Source organism: Enoplosus armatus, chromosome 11 (genome assembly GCF_043641665.1).
Source record: "Enoplosus armatus isolate fEnoArm2 chromosome 11, fEnoArm2.hap1, whole genome shotgun sequence".
Taxonomy (NCBI): domain Eukaryota; kingdom Metazoa; phylum Chordata; class Actinopteri; order Centrarchiformes; family Enoplosidae; genus Enoplosus; species Enoplosus armatus.
In genome coordinates, this window is record NC_092190.1 from 19,948,541 (window position 1) to 19,966,521 (window position 17,981).

Here is a 17,981-nt window from a genome sequence, read left to right on the forward strand (position 1 = left end):
CTCCTCTGCCCTGCTCTCAGCAATATTTCTTTGTCGCGCTATGACTTTTCAAGTGGCGGGGAGACTGATGGGGGAAGTCGTGCAGTTGAAACTTTCTAATTCTGTAATTAGCGGTACAGTGTGAGCCAGTAGTGCAACTTTTCCCAGTAAGCCCCTTTTCTGAGGGGATATTTTTTGGAGATCATTAGATTGTCCAGCAGGCTGAAAGGATGATCACAAGCAAACCTTATGGTTGACACGAATCATCAATGAAATTTGTGATTCAAACAATTTGTGATTCCCAAATTAATGTATGTATATTTTAATTTTGTTGTTGGAGTGTTATTTTTCATAACAATGGAGAAAAAAATTAGAAAAAAAAGATTTTAGTTTGGGGCTTTTGGTTTGAAAATGATGAAAATCTGGGAGGTTGGAGTTACAAAGATGTGACCTTACAGGAACTCTGGGGCTCGCTCGTCACTGCTTTCATTAATGTTGTTTCCAGCTGCAGCAGGCAGATGTTTTCAGTAAAAAAAAAAGCTCTGATAAACAACTCTACACTACCTGCCCAGCACCAACCAGCAGACAGACACAGTTAGCAACTAGCTAGTGAACATAGTGGAGAATGTAGCAGCTCAAGAGACAGATATTGCCGTCCAGAGCTAACAGGAGAGTGAATATTGGACTTAAATTCATAGCTACTTCATGAAGTGGCAGTATGTCTGTGTTGTGTTAATAGATTGTTCCTTTGCCCTCAAGAGTCCAAAAAAAAAGAATGTTTTAACAGTTCAGTCTTGCCATATTTGGCTTTGACCTCCTGGCATTTCACATCCGGAGAGGGACCACCAAGTTGACATTCCCCTCCCCTGTTCATTGTCGGCTTATACCACGTCAAACACAGACCAAGAGCTTCAAGAAAAAGGGGCTTGCTGCTGCTTTCTTAATTAGCTACTCATTGGCAAATGGCAAAACAGAGCCAGTTGCAGAAAACTGAAAGCGTATATAGCCTCAGAGTTGGGTGTTGTTGTCAGTGTAATTGGCAGCATGAGCGAACATTTCAGATTGCATGAAATAATTTGATTCCATGTTAGTGTTAAAAATATTGCTTAATGGAGCTTCAATCGCACTCTCCACCTTGGGATAAGTCGTGTGGGTGCGTGTGTGTGGAAGTGGAGTAACTTGGCCATGTCACTAGCTGTATATCTCTCAGCAGGCAGTGGGAAATGAGGTCTAATCGGAGGGATATTAAAGTCACAATAGACTGCTCCTGCTATTAAGGCCTGTCAGCCCTGGCCTCCTCTCTCACCTTGATATCTCTCAGTCTGAATATTTATATGCCTACATCACGGGCTACTTACACGGTGCAATATGTGCGTTTTTTTCTTCGTGTGTGCGTCCTGGAGCATCAGGAAAATGTATCATTGCTGTAGCCGCTCAAGGTCTTTGAATGTGTTGACGTGCATGCCTATCACTCTGTCCACGCTTACGCAGTCCACCTTTATGTCCTCTGATCCCCAGGTGCAGCGGGGGCAAGGCTGCTCTCAGGTCAGAACAAACCTGTCGCCATGGATGTGGATGAGGAGGAGAATATGAGTGAGTCGGCTCCGATTTTCCTCATTTTTCAGTCTGTCTGTCTTGCTGTCTGAGCAATAGCTGGTCTCTACTTTTAAATGTCTGCCTGTATTTTTCTTTCCCTCCTTTCTGTCTGCCCGCATGTCCTCCCTTGTATGTCCTCCTGTCCTTCTCTGATGTGTAATCAGTGTGAACACATTTTGCCTTAGTACAGTGCCCAGCCCACATTTTCTAAAATAATGCAACATGCAATACAACGCCAAACAAATCAAACTAAATGCAAATATGTTTCCTAAAAGTGTGTGAGAAAAAAACTAAAACTACAGTTTATATCTGCTAATTATATTCTCATTTAGTTGCTCCTCCGTTGAGCATGATGGCCATCGTTTGTCCTTACCTGAACCAGGACACAGAGCAGTGCGTACACACACACAAATACTCCCCGCTGATTTTACTGGAACTTTTTCGGGAAGAACTAATCATTCCATCTGAGAGGCTTCAGGTCATATTACAGATTCCCTCTACCTCCATTTCTCTCTTTAGAAAATCCTCTCCACTCCAGCTTATTGAACTTTAATTAGACATTTTGGTTTGAACTCAGTAACTGAGCCTCAGAAGGCACAGAAAGACATGATTGAATGTGTTTCCCCCACACCTTACCAATTTAGAACTGGCATTCAAAGAGAGCCGTCGTCCCGGCAGTGCCCTAACCTGCAGTACAAATGAACAGCTCTTATTGTAGTGTCGTGCTCGGTGTTGTTGCTCTGAGGAGAAGCATGTTGTTGTGTGTTAAGTCAAGTAAGCAGAGTTGCAAAACAGTCTTTGTTGTCTTTCAAAGCCTCTGAAGCCTCTTTCTTACATTTTTAGTCAGACGATGCATTTGAAGATGAAACACAGTCCGAGCTCACACAAGCCTGCTTCTCTAATACCAAGGGAGCGCCAGAGAAAAACATGAAATCATTTGCAACTTTTATGTGACAACCTTAGCACTTCTTGAAATGCTTTAATCACATGAATCATTCGAAATCTAAAGCCCAACAAACAAGTTACACTTAAAATGAAGCTGTGATAAAAGACCTGTTTCTGTCTGCATTATTTGGTTCATGCAGCCCCCACAGGGGATTTAAGCTCTGACAGATCCAAGCATATGGGATGTTTTGTCTTTGCATAACTAATGGGTGCTGATTACACAGATGCTGGCATGATAATGACCACAACTGCATGTGTGTGCCATAATTAAATGCATGGTGTCATGGCTGTTGCTCTATGTCCTCTGATCTGGTCTTAGGCTCCTACTGGATATCCATCATCCTGCAAAAAGTACAGAGAAACAGAGAAAGGGAGCTCCAGTTTTTTCTGTGTGCCATTATATTCACTGTATTTGTCTGTGTTTTCAGTTTCAGTATGTGATTTAAAAATGTTTGATTGGTTCAGTGGTCCCTATTATACCCCACAAATATAACTGTTTCAGGAGAGGTATTGATCACTAGCTAAACGTGTGTATTTAATTATATTATGCATTCAGTACCCAAATTTCCAGTAGCTGAAGGGTCTATGCATTCCATCCTTTGCATAGAGGCATAATGAGCTACAGTATTACGTGCTGTATATTTTAAAATAATTAATTTCAAATGAGAGTCCGAGTCATTCGTCCTCATTTAACTTGTGCAATTTTCCACCACAGCTAAAATTACTCAACTAATGCTGCAGTATCTGTGGTGGTTAAAGGTTGTTGGCTGAGATTGTGTCCCTGTCCAACACACGTATTTCACCTATCACCATTTTGATAGGTGATAGCGCTTCTTGGCTACTGTTACGCTGTCCCTCCTTTGCCTTGTTTATTTGCAAAACTCTAATACCAGTTTGCAGAATGCACGCACACACCCCAAAACTATTGCATGTTTTTCCGATATGCTCTGAATTGAATGATATGCAGTTTGTGTTCTTGATCTTAAGAATAAGTGTCTTTTTTTTTTTCTTGCCTTTAGACGTGTCAATTGTAGTATGCAGATGGTGACGGCATGTCAGTACATTTTGCAGAGTGTTCTCTCACAAGCTCCATGGGGGGATCTCAGAGGCGCAGGGTCTTATGAATGGCACCTCATTAGAAACAGATTTTGAATTCAGATTTTCCTCATTTTAAATACGACAGTCATTCTTTTCAAAAAAATCTTATGTAAAACGGGTAAACAGCATTGTAACCTCCCACCGTGTCACCAGTCAAGCCTTTAGGATCCTGCAGTAGGTGGAGTCTTCTCCTTCTGCCTCTTTGATGTATTCTCCTGTTTGCCTGGTCCTCAGCTCCTCCCCTGCACTCTTCCCCTGCACTCCCTCAACCCAACCTACAATCCCACTCATGCACACTGCGGCCTCTCTTTCTCCTGAGTACCGCAAGGAGTAACCTATCAAGCCTTTGCTGAAGGATGTTATAAATGAAAATTTTTGCCAATATTCCATCCACTTTGCTAACTGGATTCAGTGATATGTGTTCCCCAGTACAGTATATTTCACAACCTGCAGTTTACAACTGAACACTTAAAATGTACCTCATTTCTCTGTAGCCACTCAAGTGATTAAAAATTGATAGAGTGGATGAGGAACAGCCCTCTGTGCGTGTGTGTGTGTGTCTATGTTGAGTGTTGATATGTGTGCTCGTATTTGTGTGCATTTATGTTTGAGACCCATAACACTGTGCAGCCTGAAAAGTGTACAGTAGTTGTTTTACTTAAAGATATATTTCTCCCACTTTACCCTGACCATTAGAATAACGAGCCTTCATAACTACAACTTTAATTATGAAGATATAATAAGAGGTTAATTTCAAAATGAAATACCTTATAACCAAAATGCAGTCCAAAAAATGTATTTCCTACACTGTTTTGAATGTTGACCAAGGTACATCTGAGAACTTGGCATGTCTTTAAGAACAGTAGACGTACCGATGGTGTTCTACTATTTGCAGTAATGTTAATATACTATACATAGGTTAATATGTTCAATCAAATGAAAAGCCAGCTTCTCTTGCTTTGATAAAGGAACACAAATCATTGGTTCAGTTCCAAAGAGTGATAAAGGAATCTATAAATTTTGCATTTACAAGATCCTGCAACGAAGGCGTTGTAAGTTACTCTTTCTGGGCACCGCAGGTTCGAGCAGCACCGATGTTAAGGAAAACCGAAACCTGGACAACGTGTCCTGCAAAGACGGGGTGGGAGTGGCTGAACAGCTCCCCAATGGAAGCGGCCTGGGCAGTCGAAAGCGTCCCCTAGAAGAGGGAAACAATGGACACACACACTCCAAGTTCAGGGCCAAAAAGCGCAAGAAAACACCGGGGCCTGTCCTGCCCAAGAATGCTCTGATGCAGTTGAACGAAATCAAACCAGGTCTACAGTACAAACTGCTGTCTCAGACAGGCCCAGTCCATGCACCAGTTTTTGTCATGACTGTGGAGGTCAATGGACAGATGTTTGAGGGCATGGGCCCAACTAAGAAGAAGGCTAAATTAAATGCAGCTGAGAAAGCATTGCGTTCTTTCGTCCAGTTCCCCAATGCCTCTGAGGCACACCTGGCCATGGGTCGAACACTGACGGTGAACACAGACTTTACATCTGACCAAGCTGACTTCCCAGATATGCTCTTCAATGGCTTTGAGACACCGGCCGCACCTGAAGAATCCTTCTATGTAGGCTCCAATGGTAGCAGCTCCTTAAACTCACTAGGGGAGTACCCACTGCCCACACCACCTGGCAGCAACCTTGTCCAGGCCCCATTGCCCCCTCCATCTGCTTTCAGCTCGCCCTCCAGTGGCAAAAACCCAGTCATGATCCTCAATGAGCTCAGGCCGGGCCTCAAATATGACTTTGTATCAGAGAGCGGGGAGAGTCATGCCAAGAATTTTGTGATGTCAGTAACAGTGGATGCACAGACGTTTGAAGGTTCAGGGCGCAACAAGAAGCTGGCTAAAGCCCGGGCAGCGCAGGCCGCCCTCTCAGCTCTCTTCAACATGCAGCTAGACCAGACACCATCCCGGCAACCCATACCAAGAGAGGGATTACAGCTTCACCTACCCCAGGTAAGATATATATTGTCTTTATAGATTGTCATACTTGTAGAATCTGACCAGATCAGAACAGAAACTTAACCATTCAATTTATTTCACCAAGGTGTTTAGTCATTGGGACCTCACAGGGCATCAGCCAGATGCTTTCTTCAGTCGCAGTGCATTGAAGAAGGTCTATCTTGTTTTAAGCTCTGGCTCGGGACATTTTCTATTATAAAGTCACTGGGCTTTCAAGTTGACCCAACATCAAGCCTTGAAAGTATTAATTATTTTAAAGGACCGCTTTGTGAATTTAATAAGCCAAAAAACTGGCATTTATCAGGTTTTCTAGAATGCATCAGGCCTGTAAGCTCTTCATAATACATAATACAGCTCTGTTGGCAAAGGTTGAAACAGACTTGTTAGAATACCCTTATAATTAAAAGCAAAAATGTGCACAACCATATTTTGTTTTGCACTGCTCACAAACAAATCTTATTTCTGTAAACCCTGAAAGACAGAAGGGGACACACACACATATATATAGAAAATATGTATATGTGTATGTGTGTATATATATATATTATTTGACCTTGTCAACCATTAGTAGGCTCGAAACAGTAATTAGAATACATGGAATGACAAAATTTGGAATGAGAAAGACTGAAATGGGTTTTAGAAGCAGATAATCATTGTCATGCAGATAATCAAGATACCAGTGTCCATATCTTACTTCCCCCTACATTATGTTCATTTTTCATCTAAAGCTAAAGCTAAACAAACGTTGTCAGATTACACCCCCCTTCCTAATGAGTGTATTTCAAAATGAATGGCTGATTAAATTATATCATCATAGTATAATTTGGTCAGTTATTCCTCAGATTTGACAGAGGATGTAGCCAGAACTAAACAGGGACCTCCCCTGGATTTGTCTTTTGGGTTGTAAAGTGGTTTACTCCAAACTGCTCCACCTGTCAAACTCTGGGTTATCATTAAAACCTCATTCACATCAGGTGCAGGGACTAAGGGAAGGTGTTTGCTTTTGATGCCACTGTAGAGGTGACTGTCAGAGCCATGCCAGTGTGTGAAGAGAGATAACACTGTCGGCAAAGCTAATCAGCACAACACACTGTCAACAGTTTGCTCCCCTAAGCTTTTTTTTTTTTTTTTTGAGTTACTCTCTCCACTTGTCAACTGATTTATTCGACAGGAACCCCATTTTAACAATAGCACCCCCACTAATTGCTCTATTAATTCTCTGTCGCTTGGTATTTAATTTCTGCAGCCTGTTTCCATCTGGCAAGGGACTAATGGGGAAAAATGGTTTGAGTCCACTGCTGCCGCAAAGAACATGTTAACTTTAGTTTCGTATTTTATAATTTGACTTGGTTGACGCTCAAACCAGAAAAGCCATCAAAAACATAAAAATAAGTGTTCTTTTACACATTTCCAAAAGGAAATATTTTTAGGACATATTTTTGTCAGAGTAAACGGTACTTCCACTTCTTTTTTTTTACCCCTAGAGATTAACATCATCAGCGTCATTTCTGCACCATAGACGACCTTGGCATTCGAAAGTCAAATGATCTGGCTACGAGTGGGTGACTCCAAAGTAGCAGGGAAGTAATATTGGACTAATCTCTTTAATTTGTGGTCATCCAGCCGTCGTCTCTCCTCTTGGTTGTCGTCATTTTCCATCACATTAGCAGTGGATGAAGAGCCAGCAAGAGGAGGTGGCTGTCCAAGAACAAAAGATGTGTGAAGTTCACTCGAGGTTCCCCCCCCAGAGTTTTAAACCTTGCAGAATGTCGACGAAACACTTTGTTCCCATCTGTTGCTCAGGTTTACTTGTTTGGTTTTTGCTTTTTATGATTCGCTGTCAGAAGGGAGATGGAAAATTATAACTGTCATGCCAAACTCAAACAGCGTTGCTTGAAAGACGGTTAGGTATACCTCCGGGGGTCAGCCCAGTTTCACTTGTTGCCGTTTCAACACTCTGACTCTTGTTTGGAGCTGAATGCGAACACTGTGACAGGTACATGGTGCTCTAGGGGAGGATAACATCAGACGCGCTTTGTAAGCTGACACATCTGACAAGCTCGTGTTTGTGTGGCTGTGTGTGTGTGTGTGTGTTTCTTCCTGTTGTGTGTCTGCGTGCGTGTCTGTGCGTGTGATTCCAGGTTCTGGCTGATGCCGTCTCTCGCCTGGTGGTGGATAAGTTCAGTGAGCTGACAGACAACTTCACCTCCCCTCATGCACGACGGAAAGTCCTAGCGGGGGTTGTCATGACAACAGGTAGATTTCGGGGGGGAAGAGATGGTTGGTGCTTTTATGCTTACAAAATACGGCACTGACACTCAGTTTTCAAGTCTTATCCAAAGGAGGATTCAGGTTGCGAGGCTCGTAGTGAAAAGTTGCCAAAATTCACAATTAAGTATCAATTTGTTCCGTTTAATAATGTTCCCTCAGAAAATGAATGCCGCATATGCAACAACATTTATGAGTTAAACAACAGCCGCAGTTTTGTCTTCAGTCCTATTGTACTTCGGAAATACTTAAGTATTTGTACTTCACTTGAGAATTTCCATTCCTCGCCATTTTAAACTTCACATTACTCTATACTTGACACACACTAAATTAACATTTACACGCAAATACATATAATGAGCTTATAAAATATGATGTGTTGTTATAGATTAGACAACCCAACAATATATAAAATAGTTAAAGATCTCCAGACATGTTAATACATCAGTGTTAATAATATCATAAATAATAGAATAACACTCGTAGGCGCCATAAAATGCATTTTGCCAATGAACCTCAGTAACAATATTAATGCTGAACTTTTGCTTGTAAAATAAAAACTCCGCCATCAAGGGCATTAAAACACAGTTCTAGACCAGTAGCACATGTACAGTATGTACTTTAAGGGTTTGTTCCCTGTACCCCCAACAGGGACAGATGTGAAGGAAGCACAGGTCATTTGTGTCTCCACGGGAACCAAATGCATCAACGGTGAGTATATGAGCGACCGCGGCCTGGCACTGAATGACTGCCACGCTGAGATAATCGCACGACGCTCACTCATCAGGTACCTCTACACGCAGCTGGAGTTCTTCCTCAGGTCAGTGGACGGTGGGAGGTAGCCTGTATTGAAAATCTACTTACATGTAGTTACACTGCTCTTTGCTGTGCCTAATTCCATTCATTTTGTTCCAGTTAAATCCAGTTAAATGAGCTATAATGGGGGAAAAATAAATATAGCTAAAGGTTTTGTAATTTTCCATTTCTTTCTTCATAGCAACATCAAGGAGGACCACCAGAAGTCGATATTTGTGCAGTGTGACAAGGGAGGCTACAGGTTAAAGGACAATGTTCAGTTCCACCTCTACATCAGCACCTCGCCCTGTGGAGACGCCAGGATCTTCTCCCCACACGAGGCCGGAGTGGAAGGTGCAGAGCATCCACTCGCCGCCCCACGCCAGCCTCTCCTCCTCGTCTTGAGGCGACGTGTTTTTGATTTGTTTCATCTTGGCTCACAATTCAGTTTCAACAACATTCAGTGTTTCTTATTTAATTAAATGTTATAGGTTTGCCTCTTATGCTCGGTTTCATTTAATTAGAATTTTTACTGCGATGTCCAAATACGCATCACAGACACATTTAAGGTTCTAGCAATTAGAGCTTTTTGTCATTCGCTGTCCGTCTCTATCAGTCTTTCCCCCTCCCGGCCCACCCACACTGTCTGTCTGATTAACCTCCCTCTTACTCTTGTCAAAGTGTTTTTTGTTGCACATGGCAGACTGAATAGAAAACAGCCACATTTAATTAGTCACTGAATAGATGCCGTCTGCTGGTGGATCGGTAGAAAACATTGATAACATAATAATAAATAATAGGTCATGCTTTTGTGGAAGCCATGTCTTGCTTTCTATTCTTGGAATCTCTGATTTCTCATGTTGAGGAGATTTTTGTAGCTATTTGCACGTCGATCGAGATCCAAATTTCCAGCACTGGTGTCCTTTTACTGTCATATGTGAAGTTGTTTTATAAACCAATCGCATTTGTCCTAACACAGGGAGCCAGCCTGGGATTTTTTTCTTTTTTATGTTTTATGCTTTCATATATATTCTATATATCTCTTTTTTTATTCCTCTCTTCCCGTGCTGTCTCACTCAGACCAGGGAGACAGACATCCCAACCGGAAAGCACGGGGCCAGTTGAGGACCAAAATTGAGTCGGGGGAGGGCACCATCCCTGTGAGGTCCAGCAACACCATCCAGACCTGGGACGGGGTGCTGCAGGGGGAGAGGTTACTCACCATGTCCTGCAGTGACAAGATCGCAAGGTGATGTGGTTCAAACGTATTCACTCAGATACTGTTTGTGCTTTTAGTTAATATTCAGATGTAACTAGCAGCTGTTTTGTTGCTTTGTCGTTCTCTGTTGCTTCTTACTTCACAGAAAATTATTAAAAGAATACATTTTGGTAAAAACGTTTATTCACAAGATTGATACCACTCTCATGTCTGAAGGCTAAATATGAAGCTACAGCTGGTTAGCTTAGCTTAGTACAAAGACTGGAAATGGGGAAAAATTCAAATAAGTGTATTTCCCAAAATGTCAAACTATTTCTTTAAGTAAGTCTTTATACATTTTGCTTCATATACAAGTAAATATGTTTCGTTCTCATGTTGTAAATGTATACTTGAACCATTATTGCGCCATATGCATATTTCATGTTTTATGACACTCTCTTTGATGTGTTTTATTTACTCATACTGCGATGAATGGCATCATGTCCTCGCTTTCTCGTTTCGAGTCCATCACTCTCTTTGGGGAGTGTCAGGGACAGCTGAATTGATGGATCATCTGTCCCTGGGGCATTTTTGCAGGCAGATCATAGCATCTTTAGTCTCTGTCCATGTTCAAGGCAACACTGCGCCTCCTGTGGTGATAAACGATGAAACTTCTCCATAACTCTTCTCCCGATGCCCCCTTTTTCCTTCTCCTCCTCTTCTTCCTGCTCCGTCCAGCGTCATAATACCTTGCCTGAACGCACAGTGATTGAATGCTGAGTGTGTGTTTGATGAGGGAGATGTCGTCTGTGTAGCGGACGCTGTGTGAGAAGAGTTGTCGCCCTTTCGCCGTGTCGGTACCCGGTACTAGTGATTCGGATTTTGTGTGGTTGTCCAAAGTGGAGCGATCCAAGTCAGTAGAGGGCAAAATAGGTTGGAGGCCGTACATGTAGTCATGTGGGGCTTTTTTTCTGGCCAAGCTTTTACTAGATAACAAGGAAAAACACGAGATATTTTAAAGTTGACACCAGTTACGGTTCAGAGTTAATATACAGTTAAGATAAGAGATTGTTATTGTGAGTATATCTCTTCCGCTGTGAGGAATAGACTACGCAAGGCTTCTCACTCTGCCTGGCTCTGCCCTCGCATGACACAGCTATTAGCCAGGTGAGAAATCTGCTGCCCCCCTACTTCTGTCCCCCGTGTGAGTGATTGTTAGCCGCGGGGCTGCTATTTAATACAGCCACTGACTGGCACACTTTGACAAGGCCCGTAATGTTCCCTCCTTACACGTTGTTTTCTCTCCTCTCATTTTCCTTTGATTACATGCCCAGCCCCACGGCTTCAGCGAGAACAAGCAGTTCTCTGCCTTAGCGTCTGTTGTTCCCAGCTATTTGAATGGGCTCATTAGCAAGCAGGCAAAGCTCTTATGGGTTATTTCTCTCTGTTTGCCTTGCTTCCTCCTGCCATTATTTCTTTTAACAGCTAATTACATGGACTTCCTGACTTGTTCTGACCCTGTACCTTTGTGTGTGTGTGTGTGTGTGTGTGTGTGTGCTGTATATGTGTGTAGATGCACAGAGCATGATATTGAATAAGATGACAACAAAGAAATACAGAGATGTTTGACAGGAATGAAATTGAATGCCTCTGAAAACATAACTCAAAGTGTGTGTGTGCTTGCTTGTTTGTTTGTTTGTGGTTCTTTTTCTACTGTATGTGTGTCCTTTAGAGTGTTTTCAGGTGTATTTGTGTAAACCTGAAAAAATGTGTGTTGCACTTTGTGAACGGCACAGAATATTGTGAAGCTGTTTGACTGTGCAGAATGTGTGCTTTACTGCTCGCAGCTGTAAATTCGCAGATTTCATTCTGCCCTCCCTCCGTTTCACACACAATATCACACACTCTCTGTCACACACACATACACACATACACACAGAGGATATCTTATATGGAAACAATGGTCCCGTTGAGTAGCCTGGGGTCTTACGCTTGCATATTCCTCATTGTTCTGGGTCCATGTTGGTAATTTCACACACTCTCAAACTGTTTGCCTGAAGCGACAGGGAGAATGAGGAGAGCTCATCACATCATCACGCTGGCAGCGTCCAACACGGCATGGTGGCGCAGTGGTTAGCACTGTCGCACGGGAGGTAGAGCAGGGTAGAGCGGTTTGGGGGTTGGAACCCCCTGTTGTGTCGAAGTGTCCTTGAGCAAGACACTGTACCCTAAGTTGCTCCCGATGGAGACCAGCACCTTGCATGGCAGCTTGGTCGCCATCGGTGTGTGAATGTGTGAGTGAATGAGACTTAGCTGTAAAGCGCTGTGGGAACCGTGAACGTTGAAAAGTATGTTGAATAAGTGAGATCATTTACCATTTAACAATCCTACTAACTACTAGTATCGCCTGTGCGGCCAAAGCCTGATATATCTGATACCTCTATTCCTCTGAGCTCTATTGTTGTCTAAAAACTATAAAAAGACATCCTTGAGCTACACTGTTGCACTGGATGACATGTTCCTTCATTGCCATCAACACACACTGTAGGTTTATTTTGACTCAATCCCGCATACACCATCCTGTTGCCGTAAATACTTACTAACACACCAAATCTGTGTCTCCGCAACTGAAAATAGTCCCCAACAAATCCACTGTTTACTCCTCTTTGAGTAATATTTGCTATGAACCACAGTGTCCAGCTGCTTTAGGAAATAAGTTTGCTTTTCTTCTGAAAAATGAAACCATGTATTTGTGACCTTTTTTTAAAGATTTATGTTTTAGAAATAAATGGGTTTTGTCCTGAATGCCACACAGCGAGGTATTGAGAGACTAAATCATCGTTGGTTTTGGTCTTCTCATGGAATTTGTTGGCAACAAGAAATATATAAAATAACACCAACCTTAGCCTTTAAGTCTTTTATCTCTACCTAACTTTTGCTTTCTCCCTTCATCTACTCTCTCGTTTTCCTTCCCCCTTCCTCTCATCTTCCTCTTTTTCTCTTGCTCCTATTTTCACTGCCTCCCTCTCCATCCCTCTCTCTTGTCTGCTGCCCCTCTCTCTCTCTCCCTCTTTCTCTCTCTCTGTGAGGGAGGCAGACGATGCTTCACAGAGCATGTCAATGGGAAAATGACTGGGGAGAGATGGCTAATGACACAGCGTAGAAATACACAGAAGTTTGTAGAAAATGAAATTGGATACCTCGGATTGTACACAACTGTAGGATTGTGGGTGATCGTGTGTGGTAAATTGCATTGGCTGCTTATGTACTAATATTTTGCTTGTGCGGTTGCACGTGTGCGTCCACTTACACACATGCCACATTATCATATTTCTTTGTATATTCAATCTCTGAACTTTGCGATGCCCAAAAAGTTTGTCATACAGAACACGGTCCTCAGCGGGCACTTTTTAGGCTGATCACAATCATTTCTACATGTCATTCATGTTTTGTGAAGCATATTTTCATGGTTAAATCAATGAGGAGTTGGTTGTTTTTAACACGCAATGTAATTGATCTTTCAGATATTTATGAATGAATATCTTCTGAATAACTGACAGACCTCAGAATGGAAGTGTGTTTTCAGCTTAACATTATTTAAACAAATTTCTCCATAATCACCTCAACAATGTGGTTTAAACAGCACACTTCCAACAAATAAGGTGGTTATCTAATGTGTGTGTGTGTGTGTGTGTGTGTGTTTTCCCTCTGCAGGTGGAATGTGGTGGGCATTCAGGGCTCGTTGATGAGCTACTTCACGGAGCCAATCTACTTCTCCAGCATCATCCTTGGCAGCCTTTACCATGCTGACCACCTCTCCAGGGCCATGTACCAGCGCATTGCAGATATCGAGGACCTGCCCCAGCAGTTCACCCTCAACAGGCCTCTACTCAGTGGTCAGTGTCTGCTTTGATGTGGAGTAGATGGGGAAATGAGAATATACATCGGATAAGGTTTCTGCTGAAAGATGCTGAAATTTAAACTTGACAAGAGTTGAGGCTGAAGTAAGAGCACGGTCATTTTCACATTTTCACGTTTTGTGGGAATCTCCTTGTTAATCTTTGCCAGTCAAACTCCAGCTCTCTAAATATCAAAGGGGGCGACGGTAATTCTAATCAGTAAACACATTTATCCACCTCATTGGTCAGTGGACAGCAAGAAGACGGTTATTGCTTGTCTCCTCTGTTTGATCTGAGCTGACATTTACCTAGTTCCTGGGAAATTTGAATAGGTTTTTCATTTTGCGTACATTTCAGCATTGGCTTGACCTTTTATAAAGGCCAAATAGACCAAGACTCCTGCACCTTTTCTTTTTTATCTGACTATCCATTTTTAGATGTAGCATTCAGTCTTTGTCTTCCTGTTGTTCAGAGGACTTACAAAAAAACAATAGCATGTAACATTTCCTGGTAGGAAACCTTTAAACCACATTTGGTTCTTAACTCTCATTTGGCTCATTTATCCTCTTTCTTTCCTCTCATTTTAAGAATACAATTATTTTTCAACAGAGTTTCTGACCTTTCATTTCTCTTTCTTTCCTCTCCCTCTCATTTTTATATAGAATACTTGCTATAGACATTGACAATCAAGACAAGAAAAGATGCTTAAGTAAAAAGTCATATTCATTTGATTGACCATTCGCTAAGCCCTTGATTTCAGACAGATTTGACCCAAAAGGGGTGGGGCAAAAATAAGACTGGCAGATTTTATCAGCTGTGGCTAGCTAGCTAATTAAGCTCCATGAGTTGGTTGAAAACTGTTGACTTCTTAATGTTTCCAGCTGACTCATTTTAAATGAAGAATCTTATAAAAGGGATATAAGTGTGCACTTGGTGGCATGTGATATCACGATATCATGCTAGGAAACATGCAAATAAAGCATTGTATCCAGCGTTGTTCTAGATCAGACCCTGTGTGGCTGATTACTTGTTTGTATTTTCAGACAGTATGTTTTCACTTTCCGTGTTACAAAAGAAAAGGCTTTTAGGATGATGACCAACTGATGTGATGTGGCAGATATCTCAAGTAACAATGGCTGGGGTTGCTGGAGGGTAGACTTCCGCAAAACCAGTCAAGAATAGGACAGAGCTGCTAACATTAGCCTGAGCTCTGATAGCATCCAGGATAGGCTTCCACACAGTGGCGACAAACTCAAGCAGTTGAGGTGAAGCTGTGGTCATGTTTTTTTACATCCTAGGGGATGACTAGGGGCATCATATCATAGGGCCCGGAGCTCCCCCCTGCTCCTCCTCTCTGATTGCTCTCTAAATGGCGGGTAAAGGAGATAATGGTAGGGGGTTATTAACCTTTTCCGCTTTAGAGAGTTTTTAGCGGTGAAGCACTGTGGCGTTAGAGCACCGAGGATTTCATCCCCTTTAAATCATCTTCTGCCACAAGTGCTGCCAAATGGAACCAAGGAGCTTAATACACACACACACACAAAGAGCCAGACACCACGATTTATGGCATCCATATATCTCCCAGTTATGCTTCAGATACAGTGGAGGCCGATGTCCCGTAGTGTGCTGGAAGAGAGCAGGCCAGGAGAGTCCCCTGGATGGTATTTTGTCTCTGGCTCAGTAGGACAACAAAAAAGAGCTTACTGTTGCAGCTGTCATTTGAAGGAATGGCTAGCCAGGTTTGGATACCTCCTCCATTGTTTAAGTCATCCATGCAGTGGGGTATCAGGGGGTTATGTTCCTGTGGGAAACACAGAAGCTTCGGAGGAAGGAAAGAAAAAAATGAGAAAAAATAAAATAATATCTCATTACTGGCACAGTCTCTTTTCTGATTGAAAGCTTGAAGACATGTTTTAATTGTTTTTTAATGTTTTGAGGGTCTTCACATAAGAGAAAATATTTTATTTATTCCAGGTATAAGTAATGCCGAGGCCAGGCAGCCGGGCAAGGCCCCCAACTTCAGTGTGAACTGGACGGTGGGTGACCAGGCTCTGGAGGTGATCAATGCAACCACAGGCAAGGACGACATGGGTCGCGCTTCACGTCTCTGCAAGAACGCCCTCTACAGCCGCTGGGTGCGCCTACACTCCAAGGTAGATGTGCTGCACTCATTTTGTTGTGACGTTTTTCAGTCATTTTCAGACACCCAGCCCTGTTTTACAGTAGTACAAGCTGCTTTTTGTTTCTGCTGTTCTGGTCACATTTGACTGGTTCATCGTCCAGCCAGGTTTTTGTTGAATCAATCATACGTTTGTATAACAATTTAAAGATTTTGATGTCAGATGCCAGTCTTCCTGCACTGAGATTCATCTCATGACTGATTTGATTCATGTCACAATAAGCAGCCTGAAGAAGACTCAAAATCTTATTTCCTTGAAATAAGGGGGTACTTGTACTTGTACCACTGATTGTAGAGGTCAGACGGGACATTGAATTCCAGCAGTAGCATGATGAATGATTCACATACCACATACAGAGAGCTGATTGGTGAAATATGAACTGCAACATCCACAATTGACACATGGGGTATAAGTTAACATCTGGGAAAATTAACCTTGAAATCTGTCTTTTTATTATGGTTGAACCTTTAACCTCAGACACAGAAAGAGACAGAAGGCAGAGCTGGAGTCACTGTTATGAGCTTTATATTTACTTCATCCAGAGCTTAACCAGCATAACTTCCTTTTTGTCTCCGTCTCTCTCCCTTTCAGCTGTCGTCCATCTTGTGGATCAAGATGCTCAAGCCCAGCTCCTACCATGATGCCAAGCAGGCCGCCACAGAGTACCACTCGGCCAAGCAGGCGCTCATCAAGGCCTTCCACAAGGCCGGCCTGGGGGCCTGGGTCAAAAAGCCCATTGAGCAAGACCAGTTCACCCTCAGCTCCTGAGGGAGTCAAGGGACCAAGGGATTCCTAAAGCCCCCACTCCTTTACCCCCTGACCCAGGCCTGAAAGCAACAGAGCCCCCTCTTAACAGCCAGCCCACAGAGACACTTACCTCCGTCCCATGTGTCGGCACGCACGTGCACTTTGTACTTGTGGAAATAAACGTGCGTAGTTTCACAAACCATCCGTAGCTCATCATTGTCATTCCTCAGAGGACCTCAGCCTCGCCATGTCTTTTCTCATCATATTGATTTTTGTCCTTTTTATTTTGGTTTTAATGGATGGTGTTTCTTCATTTACTTGTTTTTCTGTTTTAAAACTGGAATCCACGGTTTTAACGCCGCTGACTTGTTTATGTTTCCCAGAGAAATCATGTTTTCGTGTCGTAGATGTGGAAGTTGAAATGATACAGTTTTGTTTTATTGTCTTGATCAATGAGTGTAGCCAGTTTAGGGTGAAATGTAGCCTAGAAACACAGGATCTTTGTTAACTAAAGCCAACGTGTATGGACCTAAAAAGAAAAAAAAAAAAAGCTCTACTTGCTAAAATGAATGCCTATGACGAACTTTAATTTAAAGATGCATAAATCTTCAGGATGTAAATCTAGTGCTGAAAAGAAAGAGAACTTAAAATAGCTATATAACGTTTAATGTGTGTTATTTGGTCCGTTTCCTTAGATGAGACTACATGTTCTTAGCCCCTGTATTAAAGAGGAAAATGTTACAAAATACTGTGGTCCTGTTTGATTCACTGACTGGACAGAACATACAGGCCCGGTGTCGCAGCAGTGTCGGACACTTTTGTTGATTTTTATGTCTTCATTCATTCATGCATATGTTCTGTAAGTTATTTTATGTCATTCTCATTTCATACTTGAACCATGGGGGGTGGGGGGGTCATGTTGAGAGCATCACAGTCAACCCCTCCCCCCTCCACCCCCCTCTTCTCCTCCCCTCGCCTGGGTCTTGGGACAAGCTTTGGGAGGTGCTGCACGTTGTATTTTTCCTTGATCTAAGCCATGGCTTTGCATGGGAACTGAAGTGGGAGGCCTACAGAGCAGAACACACGTGGTGGAAAGCATCCATCAGTGAATGATTTTGAATGAATGCCAGCATCTTCCTCCACAGGCAGCTTTGAATCTTTGTCTCTATTTTCTAGATTTCTTGTGATTGTTTGTTTGTGTGTTTGTTTGTTTTGGGGGGAGGGACAGGGACAGTTTTTTTTTTTTTTTCTTTATTGTTGTTTTT

The 17,981-nt window shown here is 42.5% G+C and overlaps 1 protein-coding gene across 2 annotated transcripts in view; it reads left to right on the forward strand.

The window, feature by feature from the left end:
- The window catches only part of adarb1b (adenosine deaminase RNA specific B1b), a 102,189-nt gene extending 84,746 nt beyond the window's left edge, over window positions 1–17,443 (forward strand). For both annotated transcript variants that reach the window (XM_070914100.1, XM_070914101.1), the window contains 9 exons: window positions 1,498–1,572; window positions 4,698–5,623; window positions 7,771–7,885; window positions 8,549–8,717; window positions 8,895–9,046; window positions 9,773–9,941; window positions 13,605–13,786; window positions 15,764–15,942; window positions 16,561–17,443. In XM_070914100.1, coding sequence (XP_070770201.1) covers window positions 1,545–1,572; window positions 4,698–5,623; window positions 7,771–7,885; window positions 8,549–8,717; window positions 8,895–9,046; window positions 9,773–9,941; window positions 13,605–13,786; window positions 15,764–15,942; window positions 16,561–16,737 — 2,097 coding nt within the window. In that variant the 5' untranslated portion in view covers window positions 1,498–1,544 and the 3' untranslated portion in view covers window positions 16,738–17,443. The remainder of the gene's footprint in view (window positions 1–1,497; window positions 1,573–4,697; window positions 5,624–7,770; window positions 7,886–8,548; window positions 8,718–8,894; window positions 9,047–9,772; window positions 9,942–13,604; window positions 13,787–15,763; window positions 15,943–16,560) is intronic.
- Window positions 17,444–17,981: the final 538 nt, after the last annotated feature.